Raw genomic sequence first — 23,555 nt, forward strand, 5'->3', positions numbered from 1 at the left:
GACGTGGGATTTTGATTACATTCAACATTCTGGCGAAACTAGGGACCAAGTTTAAAAAGGAAGACAATTTTATGTGACACCGCTTACTTGTATTTAATTTTCAAAAATTACATATTACCGCCTAAAATTCTTAAGCATTTGTTTTCTTGAAACATCCACCCACCGCTTTTTCATATGTTTGAATGTTACTAATCATCCTAGAAGCAGCATTAAATAAATGGTTTCCCTATTTAAAGTTTACAATGTATATATATATATAGCTTTGCGCTTTACAAATATTTTTGTTTGCACAAGCTTTTATTCCAAATCATAGTTAAAAAAAAGGTTGAAAGTCATGACATCACCTCCTCTCTTTGTTGCTAAAAGTAAGCCACATGAGCGCCACACATGACATTACGTATGTTTTGTTCCTAATGATTTGTTTGTTTACATATTAGTAGTCCTTGATTATTCTATTAGTGTCCCTCAATCATTTTACCACGTACATGGTCTTTATGCAAATAAAAAAAACAAAAACAAAAACAAAAATCATTTATAGCTCAGCAACTAAGTGGGGCGTGAAAAAACTTAATTGGGTACTTGTCACATGTTTGTAATAAGACATTGTTATATAAGTTTTGGACCAATAAACGATATAATGTTTTGGTACAATATCGATGCTTAAAAATGCATGTTCTTGTGATGTTCAGCAACGCAAGTTTCTCATGCCTAGCGTTTTCATAATCATGTTCGTGAGTTGAACGTTGTGATTATGTTTACATGATTCATATTCTTTTGGATCGGTAACAAGCATGATATTCAAGTTGAAAGATGTATCATATATTCACTCCAATAATAAAACCACAAATTTTGATTGGAATGACACTAATCCAAAGTTTTTATGTTTGGAGGGGGCACTAATATATATAAATAATTAAATATTTGAAGCAATAATATAAAAGTAAAGTATTTTATAGGAGTGGTGTGAACAATTGCCAATTGCCAATATGTCGCTCTGCCGTTGGTTTATTCAGACTCCAAAACAAGGTGAAACCTTGAAAACATATATGTTATGTTGATGATGGTTTCTCGTGAATAAATATTTTAAAAAATAGTAACTCTTACCTGACGATAAGAAAATCATTTACATGGTCATATAAATAAATTTGGGATACAATAATTCAGGGCACGTTTGCGAGGCTGAAAATACTGTTCAACAGGAAATAAATTTTTTAAATTTTAATTTTTTATTTCATCCAACGGAGAAAAAAAAGTTGAAACCGTTGAGGACGATTCCGAAGAAATATTTGTGCCCGTTAGAGCACGCTCGAGTCTTCCTCTTTTTTCATTTTCGTGGTGAGCTTCGTCCTTCACCATCTCCACCAGGAGAACCCAGCCTGAACCCCAAAATCCGGCAACCCATTCCGGTTCACTCGCAGAAGAGTAGTCACCGCTTCACGCCACTGCCCGTTCCTCTTCCTCTCCCCCAGCCTAACCGCCTGGGTCCTCCTCTGGTGGCTGATTCTCCCTGCCACCTCATCCCTGCCGCCAGCACGCCACCGCTGGAATCCCTGAGATCACCACCGCTGGTCTGTTGCCCGCAGGGTAAGACCTACTTTCTCCGCCTCCTATTCGCTTGTCCCGTTCTTCGTTTTTCTTCTTTTTGGTCTTTTTCCTCGTTGTCTGCCTCTCCTCCTCTGCTACGGATTTCTCTCCCACTCCCTCTCCATTTTTCCTCCACTCGTTCTATCTCCCTCTCTTCCACCCAATTCTTCCTTTCCAAATCCTCCCAACCGCTGCACCATCACCTGGCATTTTCCCCAATTTCATCACCACCGTCTGGCTGCGAGCCGATCTCGATATAAGAATAGGCAACTCTCCCGATAGTGGGAAAGTCTAACTAGGATGGACTTCGATTTAGGTAATTCCTAACTAGGTAGATACTTGGGTTAGAAGAACATCGAACGTGACGATACCTGGCGGGAATTGATTAGAATCCAGTTAGTAAATATGAACATTTTGATTGAATTGCATTTCAGAGAAAAATCTCTCGCTTGGATGTGGCTGCTCTTACGATATTAAGTTTAAATGGATCTAGCTCTAAGTCTGACATTATAAAGCCTTTTAGGGAGGTTCGCATTTAGACCATCCAATTTTATTAGGTTTGATTAATTCATAAAATATATATATTTTATTATCAAATTAATAAACAATATTTTATAAATTTATTTTTCAATCACACACACACACACAAATAAGAATCGAAAAGATTTTTTTTATTTTTTTATTCATAAAACTTATTTTCAATTTTTTTTTTCTAATTTCAGGTTTTCAAATTCATCAAACGGCCTTGAGAAATATAAAAACTTTGTTGAACTCAAGATTTAAGTAGAGTAGGAACGTAAAGGAACGTAAATGGATCAAATATATCCTCTCTTTTCTTTTTTGTTTTTTTTAAAGGTGAGTAGTTCATCTCCACAGTTTAAAGACATGCAATCCTCTCCCAAAAGATGAACTTCGAATCCAAGTTGGAATTTGAGTACCATGGTATTTGATCCAACTAAAATTGAATTTGGTAATGAACCCGAACCAAAAAGGTTATGGACCAGGTCCTACACAAGATCTTGAATTGAAATTAAAAAAAAAAAATGGTTGAACAAAAATATTTTACCAGCCACGACTCAAAGACCAACAAGTCAGGTTTAACCGCTTAAAATCCCAGATTATAAAGGGCACATGGACTTAACCTGAAATTATGAAAAATTGCAAAACTAGATCCAAAGCAGAGCCTCGCTTCCCCTCCCCACACACAACTTCCACCGTGCTTGCCGGTGGACTCACGTCTCGAAGTACACCGCCCATTGCTCTTCCCCGGCGAAGCTCTCTCTCTTGCCCACGGCGCAAAAGGAAGACGAGGCATTTTGTCTTGCCAAAGCGGCGTGATTTCGGTTCGTTTGACCAGGTTTCATTATCTTCTTATTTTTGCCAGATTTTCATTTCGACTGCTGTTTCCCAGGTTTTCTTCATTTTCTTCAGACGTTGTCGTCTTTTATGTTGCCTATCTTGTGTCAAACTAATGTACTGAAATTGGATTGGAATTGGTCTTTAATCGCACTTGCCGTTCCAATTACGGCGAAACTTAGGCTACTGGAATGGTGTTGTTTTTGAAAACTGCATTTATTCACAAAAAGTCTTCTAAACTAATAAAACTAATGACAAAACACTGGTTTGAAACGGAAACCACTCACAACTTTTTCCATTCAAAGATTGTACTTGTAAATACTCAAGCTAAATGGTTTTACTTAGTTAATGTGTTGCTGGTTGAAATTAGATGAAAAAGTTAACTTTGAAGATGAGTTTTAGAAGGATTAACTGTTCAATGGTTCTCATTCCATCAGGACGGGGTCCAAGCTTTTCTGATACCTGGCTAATAAGTCACTTGTGCTTCTGCATAAGTTTCTCAACAGGATCTTTATGTAGATGAGAGGACTCATTTGTGTTCCAGAAGACATTTTTATCGTCTGTTATTTGTATGATATCGAATACCTGAACATCTGACTCAAGTCTCAAATATTTTAGAAGGCCCAGTACCTGATAAACTGCCGAAAGACAGAATAGCAATGCTGAATATTGATGGCAGTATTCTGATACATCAAATTGCTGCTTCTATGTACCTGTACCATGGTTGTGTAGGTAGAGTTGTAGCATATTCATAAATAGTTGGTAGATGATCAGCAAGACTCATTCCACAGTATCATTAAACAAAGAAAACTTGACTGTTTTTCAGTGGACATCATGTAGGTTTTTTTATTATTGCAGATCTTGCTTATGAATATCCTCAATTCACATTTTTTCCCTGGATTGTTTTTATGAGCTTTTTGGGTTTTGATTCTGAAAGCGAGGAGTTGTCTTTGTTACCTAATCTTAAATGCTATTTCTACAAAACTGGATTTATTAAGAGATGTAGAAAAGCTAGATTGGACTTGTGTTGCCATCATCATGCCCGACTGAATGGATATTGGCTAATGGGATATGGGCTTTTCAAATTTGGACCTATGCATGTTTGCATATATTTGAATATTGAAACTGAAAGTTTATCCTGCTTGCAGAATTTCTAGTTGCCTGCGAGTCATCAAACGTGTGTCAGTTGAGAGAGAGAGAGAGAGAGATTTCAATTCCAAAATCACACCAAAATGAAGGAAAATTGAAAACTTATTTTTTTCTAGATTTTTAGGTTTTCTTGGACACTGAATCTTTCCAGGAAATTAAAGTACAGTTTTTTTGAAAAATGAAAAGTGAAAAAGCCAGAAAAAGGCTATAATTTTGCAAGCCCTTAATGTAACTTATCCGTTTCTTTTTTGGTGTCTGTGTGGCTTTAGGTATGGCTTGGTTGTGGATCCTCTTGTTCTTCACTTGGGTGGCCTCCCTACTTGTGATTCTATTTTTGCCGTGGGGCAATTCTGGTGTTAGATTTGGTTCAAAACAAGGTGAACTTTATTGGTTTTTTCACTCGCTTCTTATTTATTATTTGTTTAAAGTATGACTTTAGGATGGTTTTAGACTCCAAATATGAGAAGTTGGGGAATCAATTTCTATTCCATGGCTAGTGTTTGTTTTTCCGCATCATTGATTTAGTATGACCTTACTTTTGATATTTGGTTGGTTACTGTTCATATAATTAGCACTTGTGGGCTTTGTTTGAGTTATGATTCGGAGTATCATGACTTTGTTATTCAGGAGCTAAAGGGATTGCACAAATGCGAAATGTGTTGCTGGTAATTGCTCATCCTGACGATGAATCAATGTGAGCTACTGTATTTTTTGGGTTTTCTTTTTTGTTTTTTTTTTTACAATTCATTTGAAATTTGTCAGCTACTTCTGAGCTATATTAGAGACCTTGTCGTATAGTAAATATCATATGATATTTTTTTAGTTCCTTTAAAATGTGCTTCATTGTTGTGCCTAGGATGGTAATGTACAAGGGCCAGAGTGTCTTAAGGACTTGGTAATCAAGCAGTTAATAGAATGTAATCATATATACGAAAATACAGATAATTTGACAAATAGCAAGATGAACCCTAAGCAGAAGAAACAGGAGATAGTATTCTTGCATCCATGTGCGTTAACTCAAGAAAGATGTATTCTTTATTACCTTGCAAAAAGGGAACCTCATGTGAATTAAACATAAATCAGTTTTCTAACTTTTGGTACCAACCACCTCAATTGTTATCTATTGGCATGAATAAAACCTGGTTGCACTTTCTTAGTACATCTGTGGCATATATCTCGTTATGTTGAGATCCATTACTGCATGTGCTTTGCATTGGCAAATTCCCTTCAGGAAAAAAGGTTGAAGGCTAAGAAATATTAGCATGTTGTTATTGTTGTCAGATGAGAAAGAAAATGTATTTTTTAATAAAAAACTGTAACATAAATTGCATTTTCTAAATCAATCAAACATTTAAGGCCATAAAGATGAACTGCACCCATTATTAGGTGCACATTGCCGTCGCTAGTAACGGTTGAACCAAGAGAAAAATAAACTTTAAGTTCCACATTATGTTACTGCTTACTGGTTTCTCCTTCGTCATCATGATGATGCCTCTTCTATGTCAATTAACACATGTTGAGTTTCTTTTTACCAAAGAGTGAAGTTGGACCATGGAAACTTGCTGGAAAATTTTGCACACCATAACTTGTCTGAATTCTTTGCAGAAAATGGCATATAAAATTATAAACTTCCAGCTGAAGGTTTTCAGCAAACCCCTGCCTTGAAAATTGTGATAAAACACATTTGCATATCCTTTTCTGCAACCCCACCTTTTCTATGTTCAAAGCTGGATTCTGTTACAACGTACAACCTTATTTTATTGATTTTTCAAGATGTATGGTAATTCTTGCATTAGCCTTCCTTTTCCACTATGGTCACTTGGCCAGAAAATTTCAATCTCTTGACCTTTATATACCAGAATGTGAAACATTGGATGTTATTAACATTTTCAACATTTTTTTCTTTTTTGTGCTTTTCTCAGGATAGATAATTAATGGCGAAATAACTGGTGGCTTGGTCTTACATTGTTTGGTCCAAGCTCCCAAAAGTATTACTTTTCATAATTGCTGAGTGGCTGCTTAACCATCATTAGTTTGACAACATATTTGGGAGTTGGGACCATATTTTCCTTTTTACTGTATCATTAGTATTCTTGTAATCACAGCATATTACCATGAAGCACTTGACTCAGAGGGCAGCATTGGAAAAATTGATTAATTAAGTCAATGTGTCTCTGGATTCTGGAAGCACTGAGTTTAACTGATCCACCATATAAACACATAGGTCTCTGCAAATCCAATCCTGATGTCAGGAATTCAAAAGTTTATTTGTTTGCTATGCAGGCAGGAGCCAAATTAGTGAAGTTGTATGTATTGCCTTTTCATTCGCATTGGTGAGGGGGAGAGATTCAAGGAGTTAGTACTCTACTGGTTCTTTTCTACTTCACTGTCTTTTTCTACTATAACTTCTAGTTGGTATAACAGAAAAATAGTCTGAACCAATTTTGTATGCACTTTGAGTACAGGGATCCAGGATAAGTCAATCTCTGTTCAGAGTGGTTGCTGCAATAAATATCAATTGCCTTTGGGCAAAGCCATCCCTTATGCGGGTATGACATATCGTAAGGCAACAAGGGTGTAACAAGTGCTTAGACAAAGAAAACAAAAAATGGACAATTATATGAAGAAGGTCAAGGTTAGCAAACAAGCATGAAGAGTTAATGAACTATGAAGGGTAGGTTTAGGATGCTGAGCTAGAGCCTTGAAGTGGGGTAGGTGAAACCAACAGAAGGCGGGCAATGGGAAAAATCTGGAAGAAACGAAGTTAAGAAATAAACAAAAAAGAAACGAAATCTGAAACATTAGATCAGATAAAACAAAGAAGATGAAGGAGAAACCAAGGTTTCTGTCTGAGTTCAGGACACCATTATACATGCTAAGAACTCTTTGCCACAATGGTAAGAGGAGGCAGTAATGTATAAAAGGAGATAAAACTGCAAACAACTCCTTATCCCCTCATTTGTGAAGGGCTTAATTATAGTTATTTATTTATATATTGATCACCTGTTAATCCTGAAAATGGTTTGTTGTTATTGTTTATATGTCGATCATCCGTCAATCCTTTGAAGGATGTTAAATTAAAGGCAATGGAAAATTATATCGGTTCATTATAGCATGTTAAAAAAAAAACAATGAAGATAACAATAAGTTAAAATTGATGTGTTTCTTTGTAGCAGACCCTTTATTTAATCTTGACTCCATAACTGGTTCTCTCATTATCTCAAGGGAAATTGTCAACTTTATAACTTGGAGAAGATTTGAGGAGAAAAAAGCATAACTGCTATCATATTGTCTTATCCCCGAATCACTTTATTTAAAATAAAACTTGAATTATGCATGCATTTGATAGTTGTAAATTGTAATCATGATTCTCCTTGGAACTTCATCCTTGCATTATCATAATAGACCTGGATAAGCCCTTTTCTATGAATCAAACAGGCATTTTATATTTGTACATAGTTAAATTCACATGCTCTGTCTCATTGGCAGCTTAAGGTCCGAAAACCTAGACCATTTGTGTGTTGTTCACTCCACTCCTGTTCTGGTATAATATTTTGCATTTCTTGGGAAGCTTTTTGGGTGAGTGCTTTGAAAAGACAACCCTTCTGTAAGTACTTCATATGTGTTGTTATTTAATATGTGGGGTCTTTGTGCAGGTTTTTTACACCGACAGTTCTTTGCTTGATATCAGCAAGACATGCTGTCCATGTTTTATGCATCTCAACTGGTATATCTCTTTGTATTAGATATGGTTATAATTTATGGATCAAATGGTTTTTCCTTAGTGCTATTTTAGCAGTAGGATTGTTTTTTCTCTCCAGTGGTTACTGTAGCAGGAGTCATCTTGTTTCAAGAAGTCTATAGTTTATTTTTCTTTATATTCAAGAAAATTCCTCCACGTTTCCTTTGTTCATCTCATAATTTTTTTAATCAACTGGATGTATTGTTGGTCTTTAAGTGCATTCCTCCTTTTGGTTTTTGTGTTCTACATTACGATGTTCAGAAAATCAAAGTCAAGGGCCATTCAAAATTTTGAAATGAAATTTAAGACAAGATGCATATTCAGATTGAGCAATGAGCCAGACCCACGGGCTAAGTAATATTTCCTTTTTCTTTATAAGCGACAGAGGTGTTTTCATATGACATTGATATTGCTTCTAGTTTCCAGAGAGTAGTTACTAATAAGATCTACTTCCTTTGATGCTAATTTTTCTTGCAAACAAATCACATCTTGGTCAAAAAAACCTAAACTAATATTCTTTATTAAGGTCTTGTTGTTTGTTTGCCTTTTATAGCTAATGTTCAGAGAATACAGATCTGTCCTTTTAACCTATGGGTCTTGTCCTTTTTCACCTTGTAGGTGATGCAGAAGGCAAAGGGACCTTAAGAAAGAATGAGCTTTATCAGGCTTGCGTCATCCTCAAGGTAAGGCATGGATAATTATGTCAAAAATAATAAAATATCATCAAAGAACATATTGTTTCAATTGAATAATACTGGTGAAGCTGTTCTAAATGTACTTATCACTTATCAGGTACAACTTCATAGAGTAAAGATCATAGACCATCCAGATTTGCAGGTATGCCATATTTGACAAAAACGCTTATTACTCAAGTTGCACCTAGGTTCAACCTGCTCCTTCTCATATGTAATGTTTTCTTTTCCAATCTGAAGGATGGTTTTGGCAAATCATGGAGTCCTGTTTTGATTAAGGATCTTATTGAGGAAGCTGTAATAGCTTGGGAAATCGACACAGTATGTTTTCCATTTCCTAAAGAGTGCTGTACTGTTCTTCTACCTGTCTTTTGTGGCTTTGCCGATCATGATATTTTACCTTTTATTTATTTCTTAAGTTCATGATATAAAAAATATGGCAGTTACTTCTTGTCAACTGTAATTCATTTTTTCTATTAGTCTTCTAGGATTTGGAGTTTTGGGCCAGTATACACTCTCTTTGTTTTTACGCAGTATATTTTTTTGTTCTTGCTTTAACCATCCAGCAGCTGGCAGATTTCGATTTCCTTATACATATATGTGTGTGCGTGTGTGTGCAGTTGTAATGTAGGCATTTTCTATTAGATGCTGTTGGATTGTTTGATGCTTGAGATGCATTACAATTGATAGCTAGTTGTATCATGTATGTTTGTTATAGTATCATCCCATGTGTTGTTCATCCAAAATGACTGACCTTTTCTTGCTTTTGTTGTCTTTTAGGTAATCACATTTGACAATTATGGAATTTCTGGTCATCGAAACCACCAAGATGTGCATACTGGATTACGGTAAGTTGAAAGAGAGTTAAATGAGTTTCTCTATCATGACTTATTAGGAAAATTTCCATACTAAATACATCTTTAGGTAATTTGTTAATTTGGATACTGGAATATGAGGGTGACTTGAACTTTCAGATTGGATAAGCGTTCTTTTAGCTTCTTTACATGTTACCCGTGATTCTTTCTTATCTCAAAGCTTGACTTCAGTTCTTGATTATTTCCTGAAGTTCATGAACCTTTTGGGACAAGCTTTGGATGTACTTGACCATAGGTGAAAGTCAACATATGGATGACTAACTTATCAACCTCCCACACATTGAATATGTTATGTTATGTTGTTGACTTCTATTCATATCATTGTCTATTAATATGGTTGTTGAAACCATAAGTTCCTAAATCTTCTTGGAATTAGTTTACATCCCAAGTGTGAGAATAGCTTGGGAATAATCTTATGTTGAAAATTTAGAGAGAGATTGATGGCCATGTACATTTGTAAGTTCAATTATTACTTTTGTTCTTGTTTTAGTTCAAATAATAACCAGTTTCATGTGACTAGAAAATGTATTTCTACTGTCTATTTTCTAGCAACACTGTAACATAAGCAAGTCAATAAAGTTTATGGGTCACTGACTTTGATTTGCAATGGAACAGGAAATGTAAGGGAATAGGAAGTTTCTTTTCAACTTTGAAAGAAAAAACTAAAAAGCATTGTACAGTCATTTTGTTCTACCATCACTATTTGAACCAGATATATTATGTGTTCTTATTCCTCAGAATACTGTATTAACTTGATGTTCTGTTGTTAGAATCAAGTGCATGTACAATCAATGTTTAATGATGGGACAATAAACTATTAATAATTTTATCTATCTTTTGCCATGGTTTCACGAGACTGATCCTGTTTTTATTCGTATTGTACCACCAGCATGCTGATGATGAGCAACTTGCAGAGTGATATTGAAGCCTGGGAACTTGTAGGGTTTTTATGTTGTTAGATGTGCTTTCTTCTTTTAGTCATTGTTGATCCTGCATGCTTCAATTGATATGAAAAACTGTTCTATTTGAGGACATACATCATATACTTTCTTCATTATCAATACAGTATCTTAGTTGGCAAAAAATGTTATTTGATGTTATTTTATCTTTCATTGATATAAGTACATTACTTGTTAAGCGAACATGTGACACGTGTATCTCCTTGAGCTGCATAGCTGTTTGTGTACACAGAGCAAAATTAGCATGAAGGACTGGAAACCAATGTCAATGCCTAAACCCTCTTTTGTCAGAAACTGAGTATGTGATATGGGAAGGTATATGATAACCCAACAAGATGATTATATAGTTATGTTTCGATGTCTTACTGCTGTTAGGTCATATATTGTTTATTCATTGAATCGGGTTTTGGTAATTTGTGCACATGACGGGAAAAACTCATTTAGTGTGTAAAGGCTATTTAAGAGACACTGTAGGAGTTGGCCTATCGTCTGAAAAAGAGCATGTTGTAAACATAACAACATATGATTGCTGTCTTGGCATATTCAGATACCAAATAGACTGGAGGTCTAGATAAAATAATGACTTCCTGTTACAATGTCCTTATTGGACATGATTTGGTGTTTTAGAGAAGGAAGAAATAGGTCAGGTATGGAAGCAGTTGTATGCTATAAGGCTATCATAATTACAGAGACTAAATACACTAGACTTGTTGGGTGATTTTGATCTGTCTGTTCTAAAATCTGATAACTCTCTGGGCTGCAAATGGTCGCAAGCACCACATCTGAGTTAAAGGATGAACTGTAGACCGACCTAGGCCCCAAAGCAAGCCAGAACCTTGGAGGCATAAGGGTATGGCCTTAAGAGTTTTACACCGAAAGCGGTTTTTCCCCAAGTAAACATTTAATACAATGAAAATTTGGTAATGTTTTACTAGAAGGAAGATGGAGGATCTAGAGATAGAAGCTTGTGGATTCCCATTGAATAGCTAACTAGTAACTACAGATCTCTTCACCAAACTATGGCCATGGCCAAACAGAGATTTTGGCTTATGAAAGTCAAGTTATCCATGGTTTAAGGACCATAAACAATTTGTGAAAGGCTGTTGAGATGTGAACCTGGTTGGGTCTGGTATGATCTGATCCATATAGTGGTTTTTGTTTAGTATCTTATATATTGACCGGTATTGCTTTTTTTCCAGTTTATTGGTCTCCTATTCTTATTTTCTAACCTTTTTGGCCATGTGAAGTGATATAAATAGGAAAATGGGAGAGCATTGCCCACATTCAGAAATGGGTTCTTGCTCCCTCTCTCTGTCATTTTGTTTTTCTTCCTTGCTGCAGTTTCTCTTGCGCATCACCAGATTCCATAGTTGTAACTTGTAAGTCTTGTGATTCCTCATAGGCGTAGAAAAGCCATAGGAAACAAAAACAAAATAAACTCAACCTATATTGTTGCATGTGAAAATGAATGCTTTTTAAGCCTCTTAATGGTGACACATCTCATCAGTCAAGGAATCACAAGTGTGGATCCTAGTCTGATGTTTCTCAACCCGTGATCAACACAAAGAAACCCTTGATTTCAGATAGTCTTTGATGGAAAATCCTTCATCCTCTGACCTGATGTGGTTGCTAGTTAGCATGTAGAGTCTCCCTTCTTGTAACCAATCTCACAATTAGATGTTCATCAGCAAGAATTAAGGAGTTGGGAAATCCTACATGAAACAAAGATCAGAAATGTGGCATAGTAAGACTATGCATCTAGGTTGAGCAAATAGATGCTGGTACCCAAAAAGGCACACACCTTTGGCTATTATTTGTGTTTTGATGCTTTCTAGCAGTTTATAGTTCCCATTCATTTAAGTAAACGGTTATTATTTAACTCTTTGGCCACTCGTTTTGAACTGCTAATTGAAACTGTGGGTGTGAGAATTGACATGACAGTAGTCAAACTTGATGTCCTTTATCAGTTAGCAGCAAACACAGAGAGCAAATAGTTTGCCATTTTGAATGCTAAAACGTTTGAATCTAATGTACCACCGCGTTATTGCATCCCTTAGTGGTAGCCAATCTAATGCTTTACTACATTATGGTCTTTGCCCATAATGTGCAAGCAAAAATATGTACATTAAATGTTGCTAGGTACTTAAGATGTTTATCTTATATCACCTGAAAAATTAGTAAAACCATATTTTATGAACGTGGAGTTTTGAAGTTATTTCTCTTGCAGGTAAGTACTAATATTGCACGCAAGTACTGTGGCCCAGTAGATGTCTGGTGGTCAATTTTTGAATCTTACTTCTGCCAGAAAGAGGAAATATGTTTCTTGCCAAACAAATCCCCTTGCCTAAGTGCCAATGCTATGGCACAACATAGTAGCCAGTGGGTATGGTAGGTTCCTTGTAATCTTTGCATGCAATGTCTTTATTTTTCCTTTTCCCTTTTCCTTATCTCCCTGTTAATGAAGCATTACATATTCATGCTTAGTTGTGAATTTGGCAACTCCTAATGTGCGTCCAACTTGCGGGTTCTCCTTTTCTGTTTTTGCATTGCATGGATTCCTTTTCTCCCTGTTCTTCTCGAATAGGATTCTTAGGATGCACAAACTAGTCTCTATGAAGCTCAAGCCCCTTGATGCTTCTACTTGGCAATCTGAAAAGACAATTATTCATTCTCTGTCGTTGTATGATCTTCATCTTCAGGAAAATGACAAGGCTGTGAAGGGCCATTTTCAAGGTCTTCTGTGCAACTCTAGATTCCCTTTACAGGCGAAATCCCTGTTGAGAACGCTATCAAAAGCGCTAAAAATCAGCCGTACCTAATTGTCTGTGCAGCAGTTATTGTAAAAATGGATTGCAAGTTTTATTTACTAATACTATTATTATTATTTTCAATGATGAGGAACCCTTTCTAATGACTTAGGTGCTTAATTGATGCGGACCCATAAAAGTAAAGGTTGGGTGGAGTAGCAAACCCCCAAAAGCCCTTGCAGAAATTTACTCGAGAATGGGAATTGAATACTTGACCAGGGAACTGCAATCTTGCAGGTCCCTCCTGTACAATGAATACATTCGTTGAAGTTATATCAAGTCAGCACGCATGACAGTATCTTGCTATTGTAGATCGAATCAGGACACATTGTAGATGGTTCAAAACTTCTAGAGTCTTCAAGTCCACAACTGAAATTCTCTGTATCTCTCTGTATTGCTTGAGAATAGAGGTTCCCTTCGCACTATGTTTTTATACAGCGATAGTCGTTATCCATCCCTCTTAATGCTTCTTCGTCCAAAGAATCACCATTTACACATGGCAAGCAGTTGAGGTGGAAGATTATCATTTCCCTATCATAGAGGAGCTAATATAAGCATGCTTGTAGTCTTTGCTGTGATTCTTATCATCTCTCATAGCCATCTCGCTATGCTGATCTGGATCTGTATCTTCCTTCAATGTATGAGCTTGACTCTGAATTTTCTTGCAGGTTTCGGAGGCTGTTTGTGGTGTTCTCACGGTACACTTACATGAATACTTTAAGAAAGATCAGATCGTAGCATCTTGTCAATTCCAGCTTTTTGATAAAATACAAGATTTTGGGATCGAACTGCAAGACAAGATTCTGTATGCTAACAGAGAGTGCTGTACCATTTCTTGTTGGTCCCATGAAGCTTTCGTTTTGCAGTCATTGCCTTCATTGGAGAACCCCATGTAACGTTTCAGTGTTTACCGAGTTCAAATAATTGCGAAAGTGGTTTATTGTTATCTAGAAAGCTAGCAACTTTAGCAGTATGAAGTCCTGGAAAGAGGAACCTTACGCATAGTAGACATTCTACTTGTAGTCTCATTCTTAATGGAATATGTATCTCTCCCCATTTCAACTACAAATGGTCATTACGAATGAAGCTATTCCAGTTCTTAAGCTTTACAGCACATCATGAGGCTCTAAAATTACTACAAAAGCACTCAGAAGAAGTGAAAATGTTGGGAATGTCATTGTACCCATAATAGAGATTGTTCATACAAGCTAAACAAATTAATGTGCAAACCCCCATCCGAATAAATAATGCAGAAACATTTGGTAGGGAGAGCCGGTGCAGGGGGATGGAAAAGCAAAAGGGGCTTCTCAGCTCTTGGAAGATACTTCAGGGTATGAAGGGCTTTATACAACACAATCTAGTCTTAAGACAGACTGAATTAGATCAGCTGTTCCAAAGCATATGATAATGCTGCATCTTCCAAAACCAACTCAAATAACCTCAAAACGCTGAACGCCCTTCAGGCGTCCCATGGTTTTCCTCTTCAGTTAAGATACAAACAGAGTAAAGGTCTAAAAGCACTTTCTGTGGACGATTGATGGTCCTGACTCATCGTACTCTCCTTTGGTAACATGTTGGTTCTGGGGGAAGACCACCTTGGCCAGGATGGCACCGCCCATCCATGCCGAATTCTTTGTTAGGTTTTCCGGCATGTACTCAGGAGGCTGCAATCACCAAGCACATTAATCCATAGTTTTGGGGAATAATGAACCGATAAAAGGTCAAGAATTATAAAATTTCCTACCTTTACAAGTAATGGCCGAACTGCTGATGAACATAGATGTGCTTCTTTCTGAAAGCGCTCCTCGAAACCTGCAGAACAAGACATGTAGACATGAAACCAATAACCTACTTTATGAGGTTGCTAATGCACGTTAAAAGCCTCCTCTTTCATGATCTTCATTTTATCAGCGTTGATGACATGCACTTATTAGTTGTTAGTAGTCAATGTTCAAAGCTTCTGCAATATGGATGAGCTGCAAACATGCTCACAAAGAGGCCAGGGGTCTTAGAGGCAATATGATGTAACTAGTTAAGATGAACTCTATCACAATATGCAGTTAGTAAATAATAGTAGACCTATCTGCCAATATTCATGAAGGACGACGGGAGGAGAAGTTAAAACATCTGAATATGGACCAGGATTGAAACGTTTGTTTTCCTTTCCCCTTTTTCATTTTCCCAAAGAGCTCCATCTATAGTACGCATAGGGTGGTTTTAGTCTGAGTTTCCATGATTCATATTGATGGGATTCAACACTAAAACTCTTAATTTTATCTGAGCCTCTTCAGTTCAAAATTTCCATTTCAAAAAATATCCTCAGGCATTCCTCCATCAATTTTCCTCTTCCAGGCTTGGATGGTCGGTGACTTTACAGATGCCTTGATGATATCATGTATATGTTTGCCTTGGTTCATAATCCAACTCCTGCCAATTCGAAGCCAGTTATTATAGGGCATGCATGTGAAGAAGAACCCTGCTAGAATTTCATATTGTGTGACAACCCTCCATTCACTGCAGACAGTCCTTCCTCCAGCACTGTTTTGCTTCAGAAGCTCATTTTAAGATGAGATCTATGGAGGCATGCATGACTTACTAACAAATGTTGTAAGAAGTTTTAAACAAAGTATGGCACCAGACTGACAACGTGTGATTAACTGTTTTTTATAATTTAGTAGACTATAGAAAAATAACCATGGGAAGGTCAAACTTAGGGAAAAAGATGGACACACCAGCCATGGATGCAGTACCGCCACAAAGCACAGTATTTTCCAACAACTGCCTATGGTTCTCATATGTAACACTTGAGATGCAGCGCACAAGCTGCTCAACAATACCATGCTCCTCCAAGCCCAAAATGGAAGGCTGAAACAAGGCCTCACCGACAGTGTACCTCTCTTTCCCGATAGTTATTTCCTGGAACATAAAATTTCAAATGGATAACTCGATGATTATTATTATTGCAGACACCAAGAACACAGTCATGCATGCGTTTTTTCTAGTAAGCCTTCCGTACACCCGAAAGCACATCTTCATAATGTTCAACTGTTATCTAAATGTTGCATGCTTGATGAGGTGATGACAAACCATAAAACAAAATAAGATCCTCAAAGGGAAAAAGAAAAGGAACAGAATTCTGAAAAATATTTTTCATAGTCCAGTCAATGTCAAAAATTAAGTTATGCACTTCTTTGAAGCTTATAGATGTCAAATGCATGCACACACTAAGGCCCATAAATGTGGATGCATGTTTATCCACACATAAGCACACATATATATTTTGTGTGTGTGTGTGTGTGTGTGTGTCTGTCTGTGGATGGATGTTTGTTGTGTGCTGCCATGTCATTCGAGTGTGGGAGTTGGTGCCATGTGACATATAAGTCTGTATGTCTACATATAATATATACAATATAATAGTTCCCACACAGTTTATATCCCAAAAAGATACAGACATATAAAAAACATACCTCAGCATGTTTTTGACTTAGTCTAACACAAACATGTTCCATGCTGCTTACCAGTTATAGACGATGCTTTAGTTTGAATATTTTAGAAAAGAACATCATTTCAATCACCAAGTTTTTTGGCATCATATAACCACCTGATCCTTAATTTGCTTAATGGCACATCCAAGCATCAAATTTGACTGTTCTCCCAATTTCCACATGTACCTGCTATCTTACAAGAAGAAGTGCAAGTGCAAATCCTCCAAGAATGATTAAACTGTAAGGATGGGAGTCCAATTCTACCCTAGGCACATCCCAGATTCACTGACAAGGATAGAACGAGTATTGATAAACAATGTTAGATGTAGGTCAGCCGTTCTATTAATGGAAAACAGCTGTTACCTACAAGTACAACTAGACTCAGCCCCACAAAGCCTGCTTCATCTCAATGCAATTTTTTTGCAGATTAGAATACATTTAGCAATGAATACTTGCATAACGCTTTCACAATCTTCACATGATTCTTTTAACAGTTAAGGCTCCAGACTGGAAACTATCTATAAGTTTGAATTCCTAAGCTTTTAAATGCCTTTGTTAATTTGATACTAGCAATACCTTCCTGCTGAACCCATGATTATCCCCATCTCTACTGGATCCATTTTAAACAAAGCTTCTCCCTTCTTTTAGGCCCCAATTGATTCAAAAATTTGCTTGTCCAGAAAATAGTAATTTTCCCTGGCTGGGCAAAACAAACATCAAAAGGGCCATTTTCAGTGAGACTCACTATTGGTCACATATATGAAAAGGCTAAGTTGGTGGTTCACAGTCACAATTTCCAACTTCCATAATCCAGAAAGGAACCATCAATTGCATCAATTTTATACCTTCTGGATAAGAGCGTAGCATGAAATTTGACCATTGTCCCAATTTTGACATGTACCTGCTATCTTACGAGAAGAAGTGCATGTGCGAATCCTCCGAGACTGATTAAACTGTAAGGACGGGAAGTCCAAGTCTACCCTAGGCACATCTCAGATTCACCGACAAGGGTAGAATGAGTATCGATAAACAATATTAGATGTAGATCAGCCGTTCTATTAATGGAAAACAGCTGTTACCTACAATTAGGCTCAGCCCAAAAAAGGTGCTTCATCTCAATGCAAATTTTTACAGATTAAACCTAAAATTGGATGTTCTTGCTAAGAACACAACTCTTTCCAAGAGCCAAGAGACTTCATTTTCACATGGTGATCCCTAATGCTACTGCCATTTCACCCAGCAATGCAGGCCCACCTCTGGATAAGAGCTTTTTCATGCTAGTTAACCTTGAAATTTTACTAAGCATTGGCAATTTTACAGATTAATCATTAAACCTAAAATTGGAAGTTCTTGCTAGGAATATAACTCTTTCCAAGAGGCAAGAGACTTCATTTTCACATGGTGTTCCTTAATGCTGCTGCCATATCACCCAGCAGATAGGTCCACCTCAGGACAGAGCACAGAACTCTGGGAGAACCCTACAGCGGCTAGTCTATACCTCATCAGAAATTCAGAAGACACCAACACTTTGGAAACTAAATCCAAAATCCCAAGGACAGGAAAAGAAACATATCAAAAACAGCGAGAATTGTCTACACTCGGTGGCATGCTGCACCAACAAGACAGATTATGGATGGCATCAACAAAGGAACACGTTAACAATATACCACTAAGAAACTGCTCAGCCATGAAATTCTGTAAAGAAATAAAAACAAGGAGTCCTTTCATTCCAGGAAAGATCTATGTCACATGTCCTCAGTTCAAGAGAGAAAGAGAGAGAAACCTGCCCATCTGGAAGAGTGTGCTTCTCCACCTGACATGCCTTCCTTTTCTCATTGTAGGAACGCTGATCCTCTGCACAGCATGCATATTGTTCTTTCAATTTTTCAACGTCTGCAATGTTGAGATTTATTGATGGGTTGGACTGCTGGAGTTCCTGAGCAAGTAATCTTGTCAGATCAGAGCCCCCAATCTCAAACCTTCTTGAGGCAATGTGCTGAACAGCACCTTCACAAACTGGTGCAATATCTGGTCAAATTACAGCAGCAATTGCTTATTGCAAAGAAACATCTCCGACAGGTTGCCCTAATCCCATGGCTTATAAAGGGATATATAGAAAGCATTTATTCAATTTCCAAAAGTCAAAAAGGATCAGACTCCTAAGTTGCAATTACATTTTTTAGTTTTCATTCTACTCAGCAGTGGCACTTCTGAACAGGTGGTACCTGCTAAGATGTTTTAATTTTTCGTCTTTGCCAAATTCCCCTAAGGTAAAAAGATTGTTTTTCAGAATTGCAGTCAAAACAAGCTCAAACCAGCAAGAACAGGACAAGTCATGTCCTACTCTTACCTGCAAAAAAAAAACATGGAAGGAGCTTCTCTTTTAGTTGCCCATATCCTACGTGTGTACAGTTGTTGGAAAATATTTGTGGTGCAAAAGACACTACATGTGGAGCCAAAATTAAAATGTGATGCCCTAATGTCTGACAAATGCCTCTGTGTGTATCAAAAGTCATAATATTCTCAAACAAAGAAACGAGTGTGTGTGCATGATCATGCATGACATAAGGACAGTATGCTGGAAAGTGGAAACGACATATCAAGTCCCTGTGATACACTTTACCATCTGCTATCCAGCAACCAATTGAACAGTAAGTGGCCGTCTAGCACCAGTCTGCAATGACTAATGAGATCAAATGATTTCAACTCAAATCGATAACAAGGCAGCACAAGCCAAACTGATCAAGCCTGTTTAGCAACCTGGAGACTGAGCCATTTATTGGTGCCAAGCATATCCAGATGAAGGACGTAACTGCTAAGTTACTGGCTCCTATCAATAAAAAGTTATAATTCGGTAGAGTACCATTGGGTCTACCTCTGTTTCATTATCACGAGCTTTATGTAAAAGCTCATAGGAACCAAGGGTGATGAATTGCAGTAAATCTTACTGCTAGAAACTTCTATTCTTAATTATACTAGAAAACAGTCATTTTCACCAATGGAAAAAAATTGTATAATGATAATGATAAAATTTCTTCTTCAAGTGTGGATCAACTTTGTGCCTAACTAATAGTTTATTATGAGATGCCACAGCCAAAATCTCAACCTACCATCTGCATTTACTGACTGCCTTAGGACAATATTGAACAATGCTACCGGTCAACACCATTCTTTAGCCAATCTACAACCTTAAAATTCCTAATTTCTTAAGCCACAGCAATTCACACCAGACACACTCTTAAACTGAAAGAAACCAAAACTTCCTTTCCAACCTCAACTTGATTACTTTAATAGATCTAGGTCAGAAGAAGAAGAGGAATTGGCTGATACTTTATACCACACATTCCAAGGATTTTTTTTTCTTTTATTTTTTGGAGGGGGGTTGGGTGGTGGAAGAATCTAAAAACAATCTCCAAGTTACTTGAAAGATAAGTAGCTATCAATGTAGTCAATAGCTTATGGTTCAAGATAGGATTTTAGCAGCATTTGTGATTGAAAGAGCAAAGTTTCATCTATTCAGCTTAAATAAATAACATGGATGTTGTACATTTCAATCATCAGTCAATTTTATATCAATGGTAACATGCTCATGTCCAGTTAATTCCATACTCTATAACATGCTTTCTGGAATTAAAGAAACCTCTTGTTGCAGATAGCATATCCATATATTTAAAACAAATTAACTTTTAATAAATGAAAAAGCAATCATAGAATGCCAACCTATCTTTCCATGCCCAACATCAACAGTGCAACCTGAGATGCGTCCTACAGCATAAAGTGACAACACAGCTTGTTCAGATGCATAAAAGCCTGAAACGTTAAACGTTTCAAACATCATCTGTATCAACTTCTCCCGAACCACCTGTAGAAGGTTTTCAGAACCATCACAAAGTCATCAATTGTCAACTAACAGTCTAACACAAACAAAAGCAACATTAGATGAATAGCTGAGAAATACAAGAAAGGTCCTACAAGTGAGTGAGAATCTTCTGGATTACTAGAGTCACATTTAAGCATACAAAAGCCCATTACACAGTAGAAAGAATGTTCATGAATTTAAAAATGCAAAAGCAATAAATGAAATAACTGATTGGCAGTTTTATGTAAAGACCAATTCACAATAAAAGACAACAAAAACATAATGCAAGAGAAATTCTCATAGCAGGTTGGAGGTGATAATGCCAAGCATTTTCTTGAAACAATTACACAACATAAATAGCAAGTGAACAAATATTTATTCTGATTCTTTCGGCCCATTCTCAACTTTTGCAATAATCGTTTTGGAGGTCTTCAACATTCTGTTTCTCTTAACAAATTAGATTATGGGATGATCATCATAGTTTGCTTTTTTCATAAGTAATTTCAGCATGCTGGAAAAGTTTTAGTCATTGAAAACATTGCATGCATCAAGAAATATCACCCAATTGGACATTGATAAGAAGGCTAATCTTCATCAACCTATTGGTTATTCAACTGTCTTTATAGGATTGCATCAGTACCAATTACCACTAACATGTAGCCATCCCAGCTTCGTACCTTAGTGAATTATATTATGCTTCTGTCTAATTTTCAGCAGTTAACTTACAACATCCAGTGTGACTACAAAAGACTGAAAGCATAAACTAAGAAAAGAGGATGAATAAAGAAATCTGCTACCTTTGGTGTTGCAAGTGGATCTGTAAATAAGATCTGCCCCTCATTGCCAACTTCCCATTCAAGACCTGTGTAAAGCACATAGCGTAGCAAATCTTCCATGGCATCCCAATCTTTGATGAACCCCCTAACAACTGGATCGACAGTGATTTCATCAGAAACCGACTTATCAGCTGGTTCCGCATCTTCAGGAATACATCTCATCTTAGTAGGAATTATCTGCATAGGGTTCAATTCAATCTCAATGTTACGGCTACAAACATATTAATTTCCAAAGAAATGAAATAATTCTTTCATCTGAAAAATATATATCAGTTTCTAAGGGAAATAATTATTTCATTGGAGGGAGATAGAAAAATAAACAAATTATAATAATTCTAATTTTCTTGGGCACTAAGGAGCTTGAAGCTGATTGTCGGGGACCAGGCTATCTTAGGCTTGCGATCCATATAAGGAAACTTTGGTCGATCATGAACAGTTTACAACATAAGGAAAATGAATATGCCGGAGATAGTGGAGAATCCTACTTTTAATGTTAAAGAAGCTAGCCAATTGCACAATTATGCTTCCAATCAAAAGCTCAATTTCTTTTGACAACTTTGCTGAAGCATGCAATCATATAATTGCAAGAAATTTGGCAACAAGTGTAGTGACACAAAAACTGGTTGACAACAATATATTAGTGTATTACACATTGGGGCAAAACATATGAAAACCGACTACAGCAGTATTTAAACATCACATTTCCCTTGGCTCCCATTCTTTTAATTCTTTATCAGCATGAAGCAGCAGATCAGTGCCAATAACTTGAAAAATAGATCAACAGAATGAAAGGAACCATCTAAGCGAGTGCAATATGGTAAAAAACCCCTATATGGTCAACTCTCCTAAAATCTTCATTTTCCGGGGAGAAGCACGACCTGTCTCTCCCCGTAGTAAGCCCTCATAGACGAGCGACAGCTCTTTATAAGTACCATAAAGTCTTCTCCTTCTACCCCTACTGCCGCATATTAAGCCCCATTTAACGCCCAAAATTCCCAGACCACCACAACCGCAAAGGCTTCATAAACCCTTATCTTTATTGAATATCCAATTGAGTGAGACCGTTCTATATATCCTATCCTTCACTCTTGGCAAAAAACCGCAGTGTCTCGTTCTACTTCTACTGCCGCATTTTAGGCCCCATGTAACACCCGAAGTTTCCTGACTAGCCAGAACCCCAAAGACTTCACGAACCATCGTTATGTTGAATAGCCGCTTGAACCAGACACAGCCGGGATGCCCTGTTCCTCCGTCTCTAGGTTAACAATAGGAAGAAAACATGATAATAACAACAGCAGCCCAACACAATCATCGGATTCTTGGATGAAGAAAGTCACATCTATAAGCAAACAGACACGCGGAATTCGGGAATTAATCGAACCGTATTCATCAAATAAGAACTCTCTCTCCCTCTCTCCCTCGGTTCAGTTCTTACTATTGTTGGTTCCTGGTCTGGAACGGCATATCCCGCTTTGAGGAACTTCGATCCCGCGTCCACCACCACCGCCTCCATCACCACCACCGCTTCGTCCCCCTCCCTCCGCCGCCTCTTCTGGTCTTTAGCTGCTTCGGATCATCTTCCCGCCAACGAAAAACACCCCGCGTCACTGACCTCCTTTCAACCGCAGCAAGAAGCAGTGAGAACGAAAAGGGGAAAAGGAAAAATCCCACTCGTGGCAGCCTTCCGCTCCCTCCTCCTCTGTCTTAACCGCCGCTCGACTCGTCTGCTTGTCTAAGATGGACTCTCTCTTTGATAAAGCGAGTCAAAAGCTCGGCTCGATTATCTCATCTTTCACCGGCTCAGATCTTGGGTTGCTTACTAAAACTTACAGAATTATTCTCAATAATATTACGAACTGTACTGTTATTTTAACTCCACCTATTTGGGTGGAGGAATGTTCGAAGGAAATAACGTTAAATGATAAAGAGTTGCCCGTTTGTCGATGGTCATTTTGAAGGTGTATGTAAGCACTCCCGTATAGATAGAGACATTATGGGCCAAGAACTTGTTTTAAAAAAAAATCACTAAGCCACATTATATATCACAAAATTTGTACAAATATTTGGAAAATAATCAATTCTCGGATCGAATTATCTCGCAGGACAACAATTTATGTTTGGTTACTATGAGATAGAGCAATCCCAATCGTTTACATCGAGTAGGATCATAAAAAATTTGATGCCGTTTCCTTCGTTAGGTTCTGACTTCAC

At 37.2% G+C, this 23,555-nt stretch overlaps 2 protein-coding genes across 6 annotated transcripts; one reads left to right on the forward strand and one right to left on the reverse strand.

Annotated features, from left to right (window-relative positions):
* Positions 1-1,162: 1,162 nt before the first annotated feature.
* LOC116259782 (uncharacterized) lies at positions 1,163-14,110 on the forward strand. Of its 5 annotated transcripts, none has more exons than XM_050079426.1 (12): positions 1,163-1,584; positions 4,359-4,466; positions 4,717-4,754; positions 6,373-6,422; positions 7,746-7,816; positions 8,450-8,514; positions 8,624-8,668; positions 8,764-8,844; positions 9,304-9,371; positions 10,288-10,336; positions 12,585-12,745; positions 13,833-14,110. In XM_050079426.1, the coding sequence occupies exons 2-12, from the start codon at positions 4,361-4,363 to the stop codon at positions 13,900-13,902; spliced, it is 804 nt and encodes a 267-aa protein (XP_049935383.1). In that variant the 5' UTR covers positions 1,163-1,584; positions 4,359-4,360; the 3' UTR covers positions 13,903-14,110. The 5 variants fall into 5 exon arrangements, with proteins under 5 accessions (XP_049935383.1, XP_049935382.1, XP_031493553.1 ...); XM_050079425.1 differs by lacking the exon at positions 1,163-1,584 and adding an exon at positions 1,591-2,927; XM_031637693.2 differs by lacking the exons at positions 1,163-1,584; positions 6,373-6,422 and adding an exon at positions 1,591-2,927 and having other exon boundaries at positions 4,717-4,783.
* Positions 14,111-14,321: 211 nt separating this feature from the next.
* On the reverse strand, positions 14,322-23,083 carry LOC116259781 (actin-related protein 7). The gene is made up of 7 exons (XM_031637692.2): positions 22,780-23,083; positions 21,306-21,521; positions 20,370-20,511; positions 18,433-18,677; positions 15,897-16,080; positions 14,909-14,976; positions 14,322-14,828 (listed from the first exon to the last, which is right to left on the reverse strand). The coding sequence occupies exons 1-7, from the start codon at positions 22,855-22,857 to the stop codon at positions 14,676-14,678; spliced, it is 1,086 nt and encodes a 361-aa protein (XP_031493552.1). The 5' UTR covers positions 22,858-23,083; the 3' UTR covers positions 14,322-14,675.
* Between the last annotated feature and the right edge of the window lie 472 nt (positions 23,084-23,555).

This window comes from Nymphaea colorata, chromosome 9 (assembly GCF_008831285.2).
Source record: "Nymphaea colorata isolate Beijing-Zhang1983 chromosome 9, ASM883128v2, whole genome shotgun sequence".
In the NCBI taxonomy this organism is placed as follows: Eukaryota; Viridiplantae; Streptophyta; class Magnoliopsida; order Nymphaeales; family Nymphaeaceae; genus Nymphaea; species Nymphaea colorata.

Bases quoted from the DNA above. Each gene is read 5' to 3' on its own strand.
- LOC116259782 (XM_050079425.1), top strand. From the start codon at position 2,735: ATGAAAAATTGCAAAACTAGATCCAAAGCAGAGCCTCGCTTCCCCTCC. The intron at 4,467-4,716 runs GTGAACTTTATT...TTTGTTATTCAG, and splicing joins TAGATTTGGTTCAAAACAAG to GAGCTAAAGGGATTGCACAA. The intron at 8,515-8,623 runs GTAAGGCATGGA...ATCACTTATCAG, and splicing joins AGGCTTGCGTCATCCTCAAG to GTACAACTTCATAGAGTAAA.
- LOC116259781 (XM_031637692.2), bottom strand. From the start codon at position 22,857: ATGGAGGCGGTGGTGGTGGACGCGGGATCGAAGTTCCTCAAAGCGGGA. The intron at 21,522-22,779 runs GTAAGAACTGAA...AACCCTATGCAG, and splicing joins CAGACCAGGAACCAACAATA to ATAATTCCTACTAAGATGAG. The intron at 18,678-20,369 runs GTTGGCATTCTA...TAATTTGACCAG, and splicing joins TGTTGGGCATGGAAAGATAG to ATATTGCACCAGTTTGTGAA.